Source organism: Rhamphochromis longiceps, linkage group LG16 (assembly GCF_057381845.1).
Source record: "Rhamphochromis longiceps isolate RC_006_pf linkage group LG16, R_longiceps_female_GT1.1, whole genome shotgun sequence".
In the NCBI taxonomy this organism is placed as follows: domain Eukaryota; kingdom Metazoa; phylum Chordata; class Actinopteri; order Cichliformes; family Cichlidae; genus Rhamphochromis; species Rhamphochromis longiceps.
This window is the reverse complement of record NC_140572.1, coordinates 37,102,863-37,120,533: the sequence shown is the minus strand read 5'-3', so window position 1 is coordinate 37,120,533 and position 17,671 is coordinate 37,102,863. Positions and strand designations below refer to the sequence as shown.

Below are 17,671 nucleotides of genomic sequence, written 5' to 3'. Positions count from 1 at the left end.
AGTCGAGTTTTTATTTGCACCTGTTTATTTTCACGAGTTCTCTTCATAGTTTTTGATCATTTAGGATTTTTTTTATTATTTGGATATATCGTTTATTGTTTATTTAAAGTAATAGATATATCTTTTACAGACTTCTGGGTTCTCTAATTTAACCAATCAAAGAGTGAGAAAAGAAGTACAGCTCCCCCCCCCTCCCTCCGCTCTTCCAAATCAGCCCCGCTCCCCCTTCCCGCACTGTTTGGGTCTGTCCGGTGTCCCCATCACTAACCGGGACCCATGTCCTCGGGGGGAAGCAGTGAACCCTGACACAGTCGCTCAGCTCCACTGGTTCCATACTGGTGCGTCTCGTTGCGCACGCGAGCGCTTGAACCAAACACCGCACGCTTCCAGTGACGTTTTTCGGATTTCTTCAGACCTGTGGACGGCTTGTTGGAGAGAGAGTTGCAACTTTACGACTCATTATGTTTCACGTCTGGATGACTCGGTGACAGGAGGACTCGGGGGAGTTGAGGTAGCCTACAGCAGGAACAAGGAGCAGCCTCGGCTCTCCCCCGAGCGGTTTGCGCAGGGTGACACAGTGAAGCTTTTATTGGGGCTGATTGACCGTGCGGCCGGATTACATGGGCTTCTTAAACAGCAGTTATTTATGATGCTACCAATTACTCGTTGAGCTCTTGTTAGTTGCCGTTCCCTTCACTTCCTCGCTTCCAAACTTCAGTCAGTGGATCGTTTTGAGAGCGACAGAATGGGCTCGCAAACCTGCACAGCTCTGCAGAAACAGGCGCTCCTGTGGTTCGTTATAGGTGAGTCCCACACACCGTGGTTTAACGGATGCTCTTCTGATTAAGGCACTCGAATATTTCTGGGCTAAACTATAAGTTTTGTTTGAAAAATATCACAAAGAAGATCCTAAAACGGAAAGAAAAAGACGCATCCTGCCAGAACAGTGTAAAAGAAACGGGTTTGGATGCACTTCTGTTGAACTCGCCTTCCAACCCGGTGCCATTCACGCCTTTTACTTACCTCAGACATGTGAAGGAAAATGAGAAGTTTTTGTTTCCTTTCAACATAAAATACGAAATCATGCCAGCGTTTCTCAAACTGCTTTTAATTGTAAGAATAGAATATAAAATATTTCAAACAGTTTTATATCAATTATAGGACGAGTGTTTCTCATAACATGATATGAGATTTATTACTGGACTACTGGAGGCTGAGTGGTGTGTAAACACGATAATCTCTGTTTAAACTAAAGCATAGCAACGATGTTGGGAAGTGGCATGTTTCAGGATAGATGTGCGCGCTGGAGACTGCAGTTGGCTGAAAACTTTCCTTCTTTTTGAAAACAACCCAGAGAGTGAGACTTTAGTGAGATTAGTGAGAGTGAGGTTTATTAAAGTTTATAAACGGTTTAGATGTGCGGAACTGACTTTGTTTGGGCAGCTTTTCCTTTGTTTGGTTTGTTCTCAAATGATTAATAAATTTTTAACATAATAATTTGTAAAAAAATTTTTTTTTATCTCAATAATGCACTGAATAAAAGTGTATTCTCTACACAACAAATCTCACAAGTTATCTTTTTAATTGTGGTGACTGTTTGTTTGGATGCTTATCAACTAAAACCAAGATGAGCTCAGGCAGGACACGACGCTCTGCTCTTTCCTTTAAACACACAACAACACACACATGATATTTGCATAAAACAAAACACTGGCCAACACAGCAGAGAATGCAAAGCTGCAAATCTGACTCGAACACAACAGTGAATCCCACTTTTAGGTGTCACAGCGTGCTCATAACGAAGGAACGACACTGTTCTATTACTGTGTTCCACTCAGTGTATTTCTCTAAACCACTGTGACACCATCTGCCTCTGTAGCGGGCACAATTTATTTTACTTTCTTAATTAAAACCATTGCTTTTGGCTTCCCAACAATGTTTAGGTGGCTGATGGTATCAAATTAACGTGCACGTGAATGGCAGGACCCAAGGTTTCCCTGCAGATGAGATTGTGACAGGATGATCGATGTTATTAATTTCACCTGTCGCCAGGTTTTAATGTTGTGCTTGGTCATCGCGTTTGCAGCTCTTTAAAGTTGTTGGTACAAACCTGTTGCTTGGTGAAGCGGCTCGCTTTGGAAACTTAAATAATCTTAGCAAAGACAGCCACCGAGAGCCTAACCAGAAAACCTCTGGTTAGGCTCTCGGTAAGTGCCACTATGTTTGTCAAAACTAGTGCCTAAGATGGGTTTTTAAAAGTGTTTATATTTGATCTGAAAGGCCACACGTCCAAGCCGAGTGGAGAACAGGTTGTTGTACGATACAGTTGAGAGGTGATATTCTTCAAACAGGTGGGACGACTGTGCACGTATATTTTAAACAGTCTTTGCAGACAGACATTCGTGGAGTTGGACTCAGTTTTTTACAGGACCGGAAAAGCTTAACAAACAGTTGTGTGACAAAGAATTAGTGAACAGCTGGCGAGGTATGACACAAGTGTTGGTGCTAGCAATTCTCAGAAATGGTCTGAAGAAGGCCTGGTGAGGTTCAGAATGGGGTTTAAGGGCGATCATGTGCAGCAGAATTAAGACATGAAGGAAAAGTGGGACGTGCAAAGACGAGATATGCCCATCAAGAGCAAAATAACAATAAGCAGAGTCCTGTTAGAGGCAGAAAGATTATGGGCATCTCATTCTGTATATGGATCACTTTTCCCCCTAACTTCATTCTCCCTCTTTCTCGCTGAGAGCACTCACATGTTCACGGCACTCGTAATTTTAGACTTATCATCAGATTCAGCTGACATAGTCTGAGACATAATGCTAACCACTGAATGCTTCACCCTTAGCTGAACTGTAATATGAAACCTGTCTGCTAACCCTGAACTAAATATTTGACACTGTGGTCGCTGTCCCTTCCTCGGGTGTTTTGAAGCTATGAGCTTGTCAGTGGAAAAAGAAAATGAACATCTGCACAGCTGAAATACGCACTGGAAATATGTGGCAAATGTATGCACGCTCAGACTGTGACAGTCTAACAGCAGCATTCAGGCAAGCTTCCTCTACTCTTTGTCTTTTGTTTCCTGTAACTAATGCTCTGTGTAGGTGTTTTATATTTACAGAAAGAGAAAGTTATGAATCATCGCAGTACCGCTGAACTGCCACATTACTGCTCCACAACATTTCTGTCTAAAATGGGAATTTCGAAAGTTTTCCTCCCAAAACTCACTTTTGTTAATATCTAACAGAACACTTGGAAATGGCAAATCAAAACAAACCCTGCTGTGGAACTCGCCACAGTCATTTGTGCCATGACAGAAGCATTTATTTCTTTTAATTTTCCATGCTAGTTTTCTTTCACCAAAGAGTGCAGAATGGATGAAGGGGAAGGAGTCTGTCACTCGTTCAAAAAGGGCCTGGCACATAGAGAGAAGCTTTAATCTTCTCTCTCTGACGTGATCGTCTTTCATCTGACGGCTCAGGATTTGATTTGAATCCTTTCAAACATTTTGCACACAGAAGCAACTCAGTCACAGTGAAATGTGAAATGACAAAAGGTAAACACTTTATAGAATGACTCAGGGGGGAAAACGTCTCTGACAATTTGGCCATATTCACTGAATATTTTATAAACAATCAAAATGGTTGACACAGTTTACACAAACTGAAGTATGAAGCTCAGATTGGATCAAAGAACGCCGCCTGTCAGGTCCCCGTAACCAAGATTGTGGGAGCTGCTCTCATAAATCTGGGTCTCGGGCGAGTTTTTAATCGACTCTTCATCCAAAGTTAAATATAATTATAATAGAGGAGAAGCCAGTTTTAATGAATTTCATTTTGGAGGCTTTATTCAGAATCAACTGGTCTTTCAGATTCATCTTGCTGGCCATTGCAACCGTTTCTCCTGCTGGCCACAGAGCGGTCCCAAGCCGAAGCTGCTATGAGACTTTAGCAGCACGAGTTAGCCAAAAATAATGGCTGTCTCTTTCCGTGCAGTTACTTGTTTACACAGTTTATTGGTGTTATTGTGTCCAGGCAACAAGCATACGTGGGAACGCCAAGGACACACAACATAAACAGTCCTGGGAACCATAATAAAGCTTTTTTTTTTCACTAAAATGGTTGTAAAAACAGAGGAAGATAAAATGAAACTGCGACACAGAAGCTGAAATAGATATGAACTCAACACTAATTTATTACCTCGTAAAAATGATGAAGGGAACACGACAATTGTTTGTGGTTGGATAACAACTCGCTTAAATCTTGTGGAACATTTGTGGCTCATCATGATTGCTAAACGCTGCGAACAATTTCAAATGTGTGCATCTGCTCTTTGTTTTGATAGTTTGCATATTTTGTTTTTAAATCTGCAAAGACTGTTTAAAAGTGATGCTGGGGATGGACCAGTCCATCTATACCAGGCAGGCAGCGCTAACATATAGACACAGACATCCATTTGCACCTGTGAGCAATTTAGCAATAAATAAATGACACGTTAACTGCAATAACCAGCAATAACCACTGTGCTGCCACATACTGTCCAGTCATTAAGCAAAATTAATAAGACGGATATGCTAATTATGCAATTTTACTGATAGTAATTGATAGTACTGAAAAGCTAGTGGGGTGGCTGTAGCTCAGGAGGTAGAGCAGGTCATCTACTGGAAGGCTGGTGGTTCCATCCCCCCAGCTCTGCATGCCAAATATCCTTGGGCAAGATATTAACCCTAAGTTCTCCAATGCATGCATCCAAGTATGAAAGTTAGTAAGCACTTAAAATCATAAAAAAGTGAATGCGGCATGTTGTATTAAGCGCTTCGAGTACTCTTTCAAGTAGAAAAACGCTCGATAAGAATCAGTCCATTTACCATTGTTTTAAGTATGAATTTGGCCTATAGCAGATGCAGACACTGATATCGTTTCTGTTTGTGTATCATGTTTTTTTATAACTATTTCTTGTCTCGTGCCAAGAAAATAAAGAAATCTTCTTTCTACGCTGACGTGAACAACAGAATCGTCAACAGCTGACATTTCCAAATGCATCGTTGCTTGGCGATTGGCCCATATCGGTCAACAGAGCCAATATTGGCCAATAGCAACGTCCAGCCAAGTTATCAGTCTTCACTTAAACCCGACAGCTGGTATGAAGTGTTTGTGCTGATATGTGCTGCTGTGCGTGATGGTCCGAGCCGCCCTGTCATGTTTTTTTAGAAAGATGAGGCTCTTTCCTGGCAAAACTTCCACATGAGTCATACTTGTTATTTTTTTAAATTGTGCTGTTTTTGAACTTTAACATTTAGCATGCTCGCTGTAACCTGTGGAGTCTGAGATGTGTTTCGTGTTTTATACAGTTTCTCTGAGCTTTGCATGGTCTGACCTTGGTGTCGGTTTGCTGGGACGTCCACTTCTGGGTAGACTGATGACTGTTGTGAATGTTTTCCACTCATGAATAATCTTTCTCACTGCAGGATAATGGACTTCAAATTGTTTGGAAATGGCCTTTTAGCCCTTCCAGATTGATGGGCAGCAACAATTGCTTCTGTAAGGTCATTGCTGATGTGTTTCTTTCTTGGGATTGTGTTTACGCACACCTGAATGCTCCAGACCAGCAAACTACCCAAAACCTCTGATGCTCACACTTGTTGATGATCAACGAATCAAGTGCATGTCAGGAGGAGCACCTGGCTGTACTCACCCTCTTAATTCCTACAGAAGCAGTAAGGGTGCACTTAGTTTTCCACACATATTGGCTCAGTTTTTCCCAAATAAATAAATGACACGGTAACCTCTTACAGAACCAGATGGTTTTTTATTAAGTCCTGATATGAAAATCTTTAGTATTTAAAAAAGATGTAAATTCTTTTGACAAGAAACCATTTTCTTTAGTATGATTTCAGCAAATGTTTATCCCACCACCTGAAGGAGAAAGCAGAATTTTTAGATGATGAAATTCTGCCTTTTTCTTCAGCAGATAAGCAGTTTGCTTCATCAGTGTGGAAAGGTTTATCCGTCCAGTGAGATGTTGTGTTCGGTTGGCTGACATCCACGAGCCCCAGCAGGCACGGATCTTTTTTGATGCAAGAGTGTGAACACAAGGGAACACAAGGGGGTGAGAGACAGAAAGAGCACAAGTTCGACCCGACTGCTCCAGACACCTTTTCAGCAGTCTGTGATGCTGCCACCAGAGACAATAATGATTGTCACGGCTCAACGGCACGAGGGAACAGGGATGGACACAGGCGCAGAAACCAACCCGGAAGCGAGGTGACAGAAAACAAATGATTTATTTCCGCCCACAGGTAAACAAAGGTGAAACACAAAGCGACGCCACCACACTAGTGGCGCGTAGGATTCGTCGGTGATAATGAGGGCGACCTAGACACCTCTAGGAGACGGCTGAACAGCGGGGACAGCGGGGAGGTAGAAACAGGACTAGGTAGGGGCCGGGGGCACTGGAACAAGAGGAGATCACGATCAGAGGGATCCAGCAGACAACCAATAATCCTCCGCAGTTGAATTGAATTGCCTTACTTGGTTTCAGATGGAGGGGACAGGTGGAGCGGAAAACCCGGAAGCGGTCGAGGCGTGGGGAGGCAGGCAGGTGAGCGGTGGGCCGGCAGGCCACGTTGTGTAAGCAGCTGGCGGCCCAGGTCCAGGAGGACGGGAGCGAGGGGAACAAGATCTCCACTCCGGGTGCTATCGCTGAGGACAAGAAAAGACAGGTCAGTCATCACACGGCGTTAAGACAAGGTTTAGGATGCTCCACTGAACTAACATGGGAATAGCAGATACTCAGGCGATGAGTGGTTGAGAGCGCAGGTCTGATATACCGCTGGCACGATTGCTCACAGGTGGTCAGCCAGGGAGGGGCAACCGGACTCCGCCTAAAGGAGGAGGAGCCGCTGTCTGAGACCTGCAGGTGCCCAACCAGACCATGACACCACCCCCCCCCAAGGGTCGCCTCTCGGCGACCGGCCTCTGTAGAATGCCGAAAGCAAGGCGGGGTCGAGAATCCGGGACCGGGGAACCCAGGACCTCTCCTCCGGCCCGTACCCCTCCCAGTCGACCAGGAACTGCCTGCCCCTCCCCCGGCGGCGTACATCCAGGATGCGGCGGACCGTGAAGGCAGGATGCCCACCGATGAGCCGGGCGGGCGGCGGGGCAGCAGGAGGCGGGCACAACGGACTCACCACAACCGGCTTGACTTGGGAGACGTGGAAGGTCGGGTGGACCCGTAACGAGGAGGGCAACTTTAGCCTGACCGCGGAGCGGCCAACCACCCGCTCCACCTCAAAAGGACCGATGAAGCGTGGGGCCAACTTGCGGGAGTCCGTCCTGAGGGGAATGTCTCTTGCGGATAGCCACACCTTCTGTCCCCGGGCGTAGGCAGGTGCCGCCTTGCGGCGGCGATCCGCGTAGCGGCGCTGGCGGGCGACGGACAGGCCCAAGGCCCGGCGGGTGCGCGACCACACCCGTCGGCAGCGTTGCAGATGGTGCTGGACGGAGGGGACCTCAAGGTCGGTCTCGCGCTCCGGAAAAAGGGGTGGCTGGTAGCCGAGAGAGGCCTCAAAAGGCGAGAGACCCGTCGCTGACGAGGTGAGGGAGTTGTGTGCGTACTCCGCCCACGGCAATAACGATGACCAGGAAGCCGGGTTGGAGGCAGCGACGCAGCGGAGAGTGGCCTCCAATTCCTGGTTGAGGCGTTCAGTCTGACCATTAGTCTGAGGGTGGTGTCCAGAGCTCAAACATGGCTTCGCTCCCAGGGATGTACAGAACGCCCTCCAGACCTGCGATGTAAATTGCGGTCCCCTGTCTGAGACGACCTCCGAGGGTATCCCGTGCAGCCTAAACACATGGTCGACTAGCAGATTAGCGGTTTCAGTGGATGTGGGGAGTCTCTCGAGGGCGACAAAGTGAGCTGCTTTGGAAAACCTGTCGACCACAGTGAGGATCGCGGTCTTGCCAGAAGAAACAGGTAGACCAGTAACGAAATCCAAAGAAATATGCGACCAGGGGCGCCGTGGAATAGAGAGAGGCTGCAGCAACCCAGCCGGGCGTTGCGTGTTAGATTTGCCCCTAGCACAAACACAGCAGGCGGCCACATACTCCTTGACATCTTTATCAATAGACCCCCACCAGAAATACCTTTTAATAAGGGCACTCGTCCGCGCGCCTCCTGGATGGCAGGAGAATCTCCCCTTGTGGACCCAGTCGATCACTTTGGAGCGGGCCGCCTTAGGGACAAAGCGGCGGTCAGGGGGCCCTGTGCCGGGGTCCGGCTCGGTCTCCAGTGCCCGACGGATGTCCTCCTCCACCTCCCACGTGAGGGAACCAACCTTGACGCTCGCAGGGAGGATGGTGGGCACGGCGGACGACTCCCCCGCGGCGTCAAACTGCCGGGAAAGGGCATCCGGTTTCACGTTGCGGGACCCTGGGCGGTAAGAGATTGAAAAGTTAAAGCGACTGAAAAACATGGACCAGCGTGCCTGACGTGAGTTCAGTCTCTTGGCTGCACGAATGTACGTCAAGTTCTTGTGATCTGTCCACACTATGAATGGGTGCTCCGCCCCCTCGAGATAGTGCCGCCACTCCTCCAAGGCCAGCTTCACAGCCAACAGTTCCCTATCCCCCACGTCGTAATTCCGCTCAGCAGGTGATAAACGACGGGAGAAAAAGGCGCACGGATGGAGCTTGGACGCCGTGCCGGAGCGCTGGGATAACACCGCCCCCACCCCGATGTCAGATGCATCCACCTCGAGAATAAACGGTCTCCCGGGGTCGGGGTGAACCAAAACCGGCGCCGAGGTAAACAGTGCCTTTAACTTGGTAAACGCTGCTCCGGCCTCCTGGCTCCAAATAAAAGGGAGCTTCGGTGACGTCAGCCGGGTCAGCGGCGCTGCTACCTGGCTGTAGTTCCTGACGAAGCGCCGGTAGAAGTTTGCGAAGCCCAAGAAGCGCTGCAGATGCCGCCGGGACGCAGGTACGGGCCACTGCACGACTGCCGTAACCTTAGCCGGGTCAGTCTTCACCTGCCCCCCCGCGAGGACGTAGCCCAGGAAGGAGACGGAAGGTGAGTGGAACACGCATTTCTCCGCCTTGACGTACAATTTGTTTTCCAGCAACCGCTGCAGCACGGCTCTGACGTGCGCCCGATGTTCCACCACGTCTTTGGAAAAAATCAGAATATCGTCGAGATAAACGAAGACGAAGCGGTCCAGGAAATCTCGCAGGACATCGTTCACCAGGTTTTGAAAGACCGCCGGGGCGTTCGTGAGACCGAAGGGCATCACTAAATATTCGAAGTGCCCCAAGTGAGTGTTAAAAGCGGTTTTCCACTCGTCGCCCTTCCTGATTCTGACGAGGTGATATGCATTCCTGAGGTCTAACTTGGTAAAAATGGTGGCACCGTGAAGCGGCTCAAAGGCGGAACTGATCAGCGGCAATGGGTATTTGTTTTTTACTGTTATGTCATTAAGCCTCCTGTAATCAATACAGGGACGGAGCGAGCCGTCCTTCTTACCGACAAAGAAGAATCCGGCCCCGACAGGCGAAGAGGAGGGTCTGATGATGCCGGCCGCCAGGGAGTCCTTTATGTACTTTTCCATGGCTGCCTTCTCAGGATGAGACAGATTGTAAAGGCGGCTCGTGGGTAGGGGGGAGCCCGGTAACAACGTAATGGAACAGTCATATGGCCTGTGCGGGGGCAGTGCTTGGGCTTTGTCCTTGTTAAACACCTCCCTCAAATCGTGGTACACTGACGGTACGACAGAAAGGTCCACGGCAGCACTCGCGTCACGTGCGGGCTCGGCAACGGCTGACGGCGGGGCTGAGACGAGACAATTGGCATGGCAAAACGGGCTCCAACTTATTACTTTTTGCCCAGTCCAATCCAGATGTGGGTTATGTAGCTTTAGCCAGGTGAAACCAAGGACGATGGGGATGCTGGAGGAATGGAACGTCAGGAAGGGGAGCCTTTCCCTATGGTTGCCTGAGGCGACTACAGTAACAGGAGCGGTACGGTGAGTGATGTGGGAGAAAACTTGGTTATCCAGTGCTTTAACTGGGAGGCTAGACTCCAACTCGAACAGGGGAATATTCAGTTGCTTGGCTAGTTTCATATCAATGAGACTCTGCTCAGCGCCCGAATCGATTAACGCCCGGGACGTGTGGGTTGCGGAGCCGAGCAAGAGTGTAACCGGCAACAGGAAGCGGGGCTTAGAATCACTATAGGTACCGCCCACCCGTATCCCCGGACTTACCGGCGGGCGTCCCCTTTTCCCTTCTCCGGACAGGCGGCAATGAAATGCTCCGCGGAACCGCAGTAAAAACACGAACGAGCGCGGCGACGTCTCTCTCTCTCTTGCGGAGACAACCGGGATCGCCCGAGCTGCATGGGTTCCGGTTCCGGGTCAGCCCTCTCCCCAGCGACTGGGGCTGATGGCTGAACCGGAAGCGGCGACGGGGGAATGTAAACAGGTGACGCACGCCGCACTGGCCGACGGGTACTGGAGTTCCTCTCCCGCTCTCGCTCCCGCAGTCTGTTGTCAATGCGAAGCGAGAGCGTGGCTAACTCCTCGAAGGTAACCGGTTCGTCACGGGACGCTAGCTGATCCTTCATGTCCTCGTTAAGCGACTGCGAGTAGACTCCCTGAAGGGCTTTATCGGGCCAGCCGACTGCCGCTGCGGCGGTGCGGAAGTCGATCAAGTAGTCCGCGATGCTACGGCGGCCCTGGCGGAGATTTAACAGCCGGCGAACCGCACTGCCCACCGAGACGGGGTGGGCAAAAGTCCTTTTGAATTCGCCGAGAAAAGCATCGTAGCTACAGGACGGCAACAGGTGTGTGCTCAGGTAAGCCTCGGCCCAATTCAGGGCTCGGTCGCGCAGTTTCCCGATTATATAAGAAACTCGAACCGTGTCCGAAACGAAAGAGCGGGGCGAACGTCCGAACGCCAGCTCGCACTGTAACAGAAAACCGCTACAGGCCCCTGGGTCACCCGCATACGGCTCCGGCTCCGGGGAGGCCGCGTCGCGAAACAGGTGACCCCGCTGGGGCTCGGGATCCGCCGCGGGCTGAGGCAACGGCGCGGTCGGGGCGGGCAGCGCTGAGCTACCGGCGGCGGGTTCCGACTCCGCCGAGGGTTGAAGGGACTGAATGTCGGATTGCATTTTAGCCTGCTCGTCTGTGAGTGTGTGCACTTGAGCCAGTAGGTACTGCAGCGTCTGTTCGTGGCTACCGATAATAGCCCCCTGCTTACTGATCGCTACGCGGGCTGGGTCCGCTGTGTCCATATAACTGGCCTGAGTATACTGTCACGGCTCAACGGCACGAGGGAACAGGGATGGACACAGGCGCAGAAACCAACCCGGAAGCGAGGTGACAGAAAACAAATGATTTATTTCCGCCCACAGGTAAACAAAGGTGAAACACAAAGCGACGCCACCACACTAGTGGCGCGTAGGATTCGTCGGTGATAATGAGGGCGACCTAGACACCTCTAGGAGACGGCTGAACAGCGGGGACAGCGGGGAGGTAGAAACAGGACTAGGTAGGGGCCGGGGGCACTGGAACAAGAGGAGATCACGATCAGAGGGATCCAGCAGACAACCAATAATCCTCCGCAGTTGAATTGAATTGCCTTACTTGGTTTCAGATGGAGGGGACAGGTGGAGCGGAAAACCCGGAAGCGGTCGAGGCGTGGGGAGGCAGGCAGGTGAGCGGTGGGCCGGCAGGCCACGTTGTGTAAGCAGCTGGCGGCCCAGGTCCAGGAGGACGGGAGCGAGGGGAACAAGATCTCCACTCCGGGTGCTATCGCTGAGGACAAGAAAAGACAGGTCAGTCATCACACGGCGTTAAGACAAGGTTTAGGATGCTCCACTGAACTAACATGGGAATAGCAGATACTCAGGCGATGAGTGGTTGAGAGCGCAGGTCTGATATACCGCTGGCACGATTGCTCACAGGTGGTCAGCCAGGGAGGGGCAACCGGACTCCGCCTAAAGGAGGAGGAGCCGCTGTCTGAGACCTGCAGGTGCCCAACCAGACCATGACAAATGATAATATTTCTGTCAGGTTTTCGCCTCGCTCCTCAGCTGAGCTATCAAATATCTGGATAGATTGTGCAAAAGCTTTTCTGTCTCCGTTCTGCTTGGACAGGGTGCGTATTTCTAATATGAAGGACTCAAGGGAGCATTTTTAAGAAGCTTCATAGAGCAGCAGATAGCGGGGGAGGCGAGCAAGAGCTCGAATCGCTTTAACGAGACAGAAAGAGATAAGCGAGGTAGGTGTGGCCCGGCTGTGAAAGTTTTAATCGCGCTGATTTAGAATTGTGTCTGTTTTGTAAAGTGTGCGTTTGGTGTGTGTCTGTGTGCATCCTGTGCAACAAGCCCGCCCACTGGACCTCAGCTAATTAGATAGATGGTGAATGAGCCAAAGACAGCCAACAAAAGTAGCCATGCCCTGTTTGATGGAGCTGTTTTTCATACGGTTATCTAATAATCATGCGTAATACTAGATAACTTCCCTCGTGCACTTCTTCATCTGTGTGAGTTCATCTCCTTCTGCGGCTTCTCTATTTATAAGGAAAGTTAAGATATCCTCTTTCTGATTAAATAACTCTGCCTCACGCTTCAGTGGGATGTCTTCAAGCGAGCAAAGCTCACAATTAGGGCTGGGCCATATCATACTGTTCACGGTAATACCGGTATAATGTTCGGCAACGACAAGAAAATGAAATATCGCGATAGAATATGGGTAAAACGCGCATGCACAGTGCCTTTGTTTTCATATGCACATGGTGGAAAAAGCATGGCGGTGACGCAGAATGAGAAGGACGAAAGCGGATCGTTGAATGAAAAAGATGAACCAGAATTGGTTTGTAAAAATGTTACAACTTCAGTTTTGTGGAACTGGTTTAGCTTTCGTCCGTCAGATACAAAACAAAGCACTATTTTTGGTAGAGCATACTAGCAGGCCGTCGTTATTACCGTGTTTTTTGGAAAAATCGTCAGTGCCCCTTATAATCCCGTGTGCCTTATGTATGAATTCTGGTTGTGTTTACTGACCTCGAAACGATTTTATGTACACGGCGCTGGAAAATCTGTCAAATGTTTTAGTATGACTTTGCTAAGCTACGAAGCCGCACCGCTTGATGGATTGTCGGAGCATTACGGCTATCGTAGGCAGGAGCCTCGCGGAGTGATACGTACTGTGCTTCAACATAATATTACCGTATTGTGTGTGTATAACCTCTTTTTAAGTTTTGTGGATATTATACATGGTTATGCTGAGGATATGTCGGCCACTTTCCACTGGAAATGCCTTTTGGTTAAACTGTCAGCAAGGAATTTGCATTTGCACTGTTACATTTTTATATAACTTTAATGCACATAAAAAACAGTTGCTTGTTTAAGTGAAAATACATTGATGGGTTTTCTTTGCACTAATAAAGTTGTGGAGTTGTAAAGTGTTTTGTCTAGTGTCAATTATATCGTCAGTTATATCATTATCGCAAATTTTCAAATGTATATCGTGATAAATATTTTTGGTCATATCGCCCTGCTCTACTCACAATGGGAAACACAGATAATAGCCCAAGGCCCCTCTTATGCACTCCATATGAGTGTTTCCAGTATTTAGCTTTTCAAATCTCCTTGTAGTACAGAAAGCTGCAGCAAAAGCAGTTTACTGTACCAGAGTCAATATGTGCTAACCCATGGAAGGCCTATTTTTAACTTTTCTTTCGAGAGCCCATTTAACACTCGTTTGAGAGGATTAGTGAGCCTAAAGGCTCTGCCATAATTGGCGAGCAGTAGGAACAGATCCGTGTTTGCCTACAGTTTTTACGAGAGGGGATCTGAAGAGGTGCAAAGTGTCAAGGATCACTAACGATCAGATCTTCTTAATTAGCTATAGGATCGGTGGTTATGCAAGAGAGCAGCCATCTTTCTGGTCGGGGGTGCTTTTCTAATGAATAGGCTGCCTGTTTGTGTTTGTGTGTATGTGAGCGAGCATTCACAGTCCATTTAATTCAGTTGTTGAACCCACTCTCCAAACCGAATGCTGGTATCGATTCTGTTTTGCATTTCCATAAAGCTGGCCGATGACACGCAGTGATGAATGATTTTTGAAAGTTCAGGTGTTGGCATTTCTGTCTGATTATTCTTTTGCTATAGCAAAATATAGCTGAGGTCAGAACTGTAGAAGGTAAAAGAAGGCCAATTTCAACAGTACGTGTCAGTTTTTCTACATGATAAAAAAAATGCTGCTGTGGTAAATAAATGAAATCTGTCAGAATGAAGAAATTAATGGGTAGAATTACAGGAAAGGTTCTGGCAGCTAATTGGCCAGATTTCTCTATATCCTGTACCGTTGACCCATTGTGGGAAAAAAAGGAGACTTTTCCGTCATTTAACTATTTATCTGTTACTTTCGTGTAGTATGAATGGCCATAGAGAAGATCTTAATCAGTAGAAGAAGATGTAAAACATATAAAAATACCTTTAAATCCCCAAATCTATGTCCGCCTTCACATTTTCCAAAACCATCCAGTGGGCTGGACTGGAGTCTTTGCAATCACCCGTTGTGAGGGATAAATGAGTATTCACTGAGCAGTTGCAAAAAGCTGAGGGGGTTGATGGTCAAAGCTCCAGATGGGTCGATAAGTGACCCACCTTTCACTAGGGAAAACATGTTGCCCTACTGGCTGTCAAAAACCTTGCAATTGTTTTGGTTACTATTTCTGTGGTCGCCAACTGAGTGGAAGTGAGGACTGTACCAACCGTGGAAATCTGTTAGCAACCAAAGGAGGTTTTTGGTGCACCACTTTCTCTGCAGTCGACCTCCAGGAGCCACTGCAGGCTAGCCTGAGAATACACATTTAGTTTGTGTCGTTATCCAATACAGTGGACAAACTTTGGGCAACGTGTGCAGGACATCATGAATCATGTGCATGTCAGTGCGTGTGTAGAAATCGCTGTGGTCAGGAAAAATATGCTGTTGTGAGCTCTTGGCAGACAACATTATTATATCATATTATCCACAAATAATGTGGTTTTAGCTGGTTTATTAGACAACAATGAGGTTTCTGTACATCTGACACAAATCAACATCCGCATTCATTTAGAGTTAGATGTCTGCAAATTATTATAAAATGAACATATTTATAATTTCAAGCCAATTTTAGTCAACATTTATTCATTACTGTTGAAAAGTGAACAAGAAGAGTTTTTGGAGCATTGCATTAGATTACTTTGATTTCTCAAACTAACATTTATATTTTTAATCAAGTTTCATTTACAAGGCTTAATTGCATTTGGTGTTGTAGACTAAAATCTGTGTTGAGAAGCGTCATAGGGGTTTGAGTGTGTCGCTGACAGACGATCCATTATGAAAAAGAATCAGAAAGTGTGAACATAACTCCTCTTCCTCTTCTAGTCCTCGAACTAAGAAACAGAGAGCAGGTTTCACTGCCCATTTGTCTGGCCCAACACTCTCATATATTACATTTAACCTCACAGAGCAGTGACATAGTAAGCCTGTCGCAGCGGCTCACTCAGCCAGTGAATCAGGCTGCAGCTTTCTTTTGAAGATTTTTTTCCCTCTGCGGCATTTCTGCTTCACATGACGATACGTCAAAGTGGTCGTGTGCAGGATCCAAGCCCACGGCATCAAGCGCCTGAGACGTAGCAGTCATGTAATGCCACCAACAAGCCTGAAAGCTATTTCTCCAAACATTTATCCTACCAGGCTGGTCAAATAGTAACACATTGGTATTTATAGTAATGACCTGAGGTAGAAGTGGCTGAGTGATGGGACACGCAGTGCATGCTTTTTGTGCTCAGGAGCTCTCTTACAGGAAAACTGCTGAGCTGCTGGCACATTTTATGGTTTCTGGGGTTAAGAAGCTCTACTAAAATCTTCTGCTGGACTTCACTCACACAGAATTATCTTTTACCATGGAGTCCAACTTTGTTTGACAGTCCTCTGACTCTTTCTGTGGTCTATGTTGAAATACACGTTTGATTTGGACATTCTTGTGTGACCAGAATGAATCACAACAACTTTAATTATCCGCTTAAATTTCCCAATACACAGTGCTTTTGTTTATCCCAGCATTCATGTGAGGCTGAAGACAATTCCATCGGCAAATAAGCAAACTTGAACTCACAAAGCTGAGACGGTGGACATGAGAAAATCGTGTCTATGCACTTTAGTCTGTCAGTTTGGACAGCTGTAAAAAAAACATCTGTAGGATCTTAAAATTGTTCAATACAGGACAGATGTGCTTGAACACTACAAGCACCTCTGGTAGCTGTGAAGCTTTTTCTGAGGCTCCAGATCACTGACAGATGGCTCATCAGATACAGAACCAGTCAGAGACACGCTGCTCGGTCCTTCCTGAATGATCCTACGACCCCCTGATCTAAATCCATAACTCTTTTGTCTTATCACTGCTGAGGATTAGTTTGCTGCTAATGTTACAACTTTATCTCACATGGCAGAGTACATATAGAACTTACTTTCAGTATTTTCTTATTTTCAGTCCAGATAATGTTTTTATTTTTAATAAGGGTGCTATATAAAACTGTTTTATCAAACGTCAGAGTTTTCAGTAGTTCATGAACAATAGGATCCAGTCAGTGCTGCGTGCCTGTGATGATGGTATTAGGAACATCATAATGAGCCAAAAGCAGAAATAAAAAACATCTGAAAGCAAGAGTTTAGGGCAGCCTGAAGACGGCTTACTATTATTGAAAGTTTTTCCCCCTGGGATTAATAATTTATTCTAATTCTAATTCTTACTGACTCTCAGGGAAACTCGCACATGTAGTGGATTTATTTGAAACTTTACCCATTTTTAATATGAGCTATTAAATGTGAATACATTTAACTGTGTGTTCACTCACTGACCACTGATCGAATTAGCCAATCACATGGCAGCAACCCAGTTCCTTTCGTCATGTAGACGTGGTCAAGACTAACAGAGCATCTGAATAAATAAACAAAGGTGATTTAAGTGACTTTGAACTGGATGGCTGTTAGTCCCAGACTAACTGGTCTATTTTAAAAGCTGGGATTTTCCCACACAGCCATCTGTAGCGTTTACAGAGGATCATCCATGAAAGACAAGATATCCAGTGAGTGGCATTTCTGTGGGTGAAAATATCCTGTTGATGCCAGAAGTTGGAGGAGAAAAGCCAGACAGCTCCAGGCTGATAGGAGGGCAACAGTAACGCTCTGAACACACAACCTGGCAAACCTTGAAGCAGATGAGCTAGAGCAGCAGAAGACCAGACTGGATGTGGATGTGCCACTGACATCGAAATCATGTCATGTCAGTAAAGACCAAAGATAATAAGGAAAAAACATAATCTCCTTTACTTTCTAAGAAATGATTTTTGAAAACACAGTACACTGATCTGTGTCAGTGAAATGCATATTTTGCCTAGCTAGCTAGCTCCTGTGTTCACTGAGATATTCAACATCTCTTTATCTCAGTCGGTGATCCCCACATGCTTCAAAGAGTCCATCATTGTTCCTGTCCCGAAGAAACCCCACCCTGCTTCTCTCAATGACTATCGCCCTGTAGCCCTCACCTCAGTAGTGATGAAGTGCTTTGAACGCCTGGTCAGAGACTTCATCATTTCTTCACTACCAGACACACTGGACCCA

At 47.2% G+C, this 17,671-nt stretch overlaps 1 protein-coding gene and 2 long non-coding RNA genes across 4 annotated transcripts in view; 1 reads left to right on the top strand and 2 right to left on the bottom strand.

The window, feature by feature from the left end:
- The first annotated feature begins 231 nt into the window (after positions 1-231).
- ramp1 (receptor activity modifying protein 1) overlaps positions 232-17,671 on the top strand; it is a 78,631-nt gene continuing 61,191 nt past the window's right edge. The window contains exon 1 of one of the 2 annotated variants that reach the window (XM_085385396.1): positions 232-803. In XM_085385396.1, coding sequence (XP_085241522.1) covers positions 746-803 — 58 coding nt within the window. In that variant the 5' untranslated portion in view covers positions 232-745. The remainder of the gene's footprint in view (positions 804-17,671) is intronic. The other variant, XM_085385398.1, reaches the window with a different exon arrangement.
- Positions 6,341-6,909, bottom strand: LOC146651622 (uncharacterized). The gene is made up of 3 exons (XR_014907978.1): positions 6,775-6,909; positions 6,531-6,701; positions 6,341-6,451 (listed from the first exon to the last, which is right to left on the bottom strand). It is a non-coding gene; the product is annotated as an uncharacterized LOC146651622 (long non-coding RNA).
- LOC146651621 (uncharacterized) lies at positions 11,318-12,022 on the bottom strand. The gene is made up of 3 exons (XR_014907979.1): positions 11,886-12,022; positions 11,642-11,812; positions 11,318-11,562 (listed from the first exon to the last, which is right to left on the bottom strand). It is a non-coding gene; the product is annotated as an uncharacterized LOC146651621 (long non-coding RNA).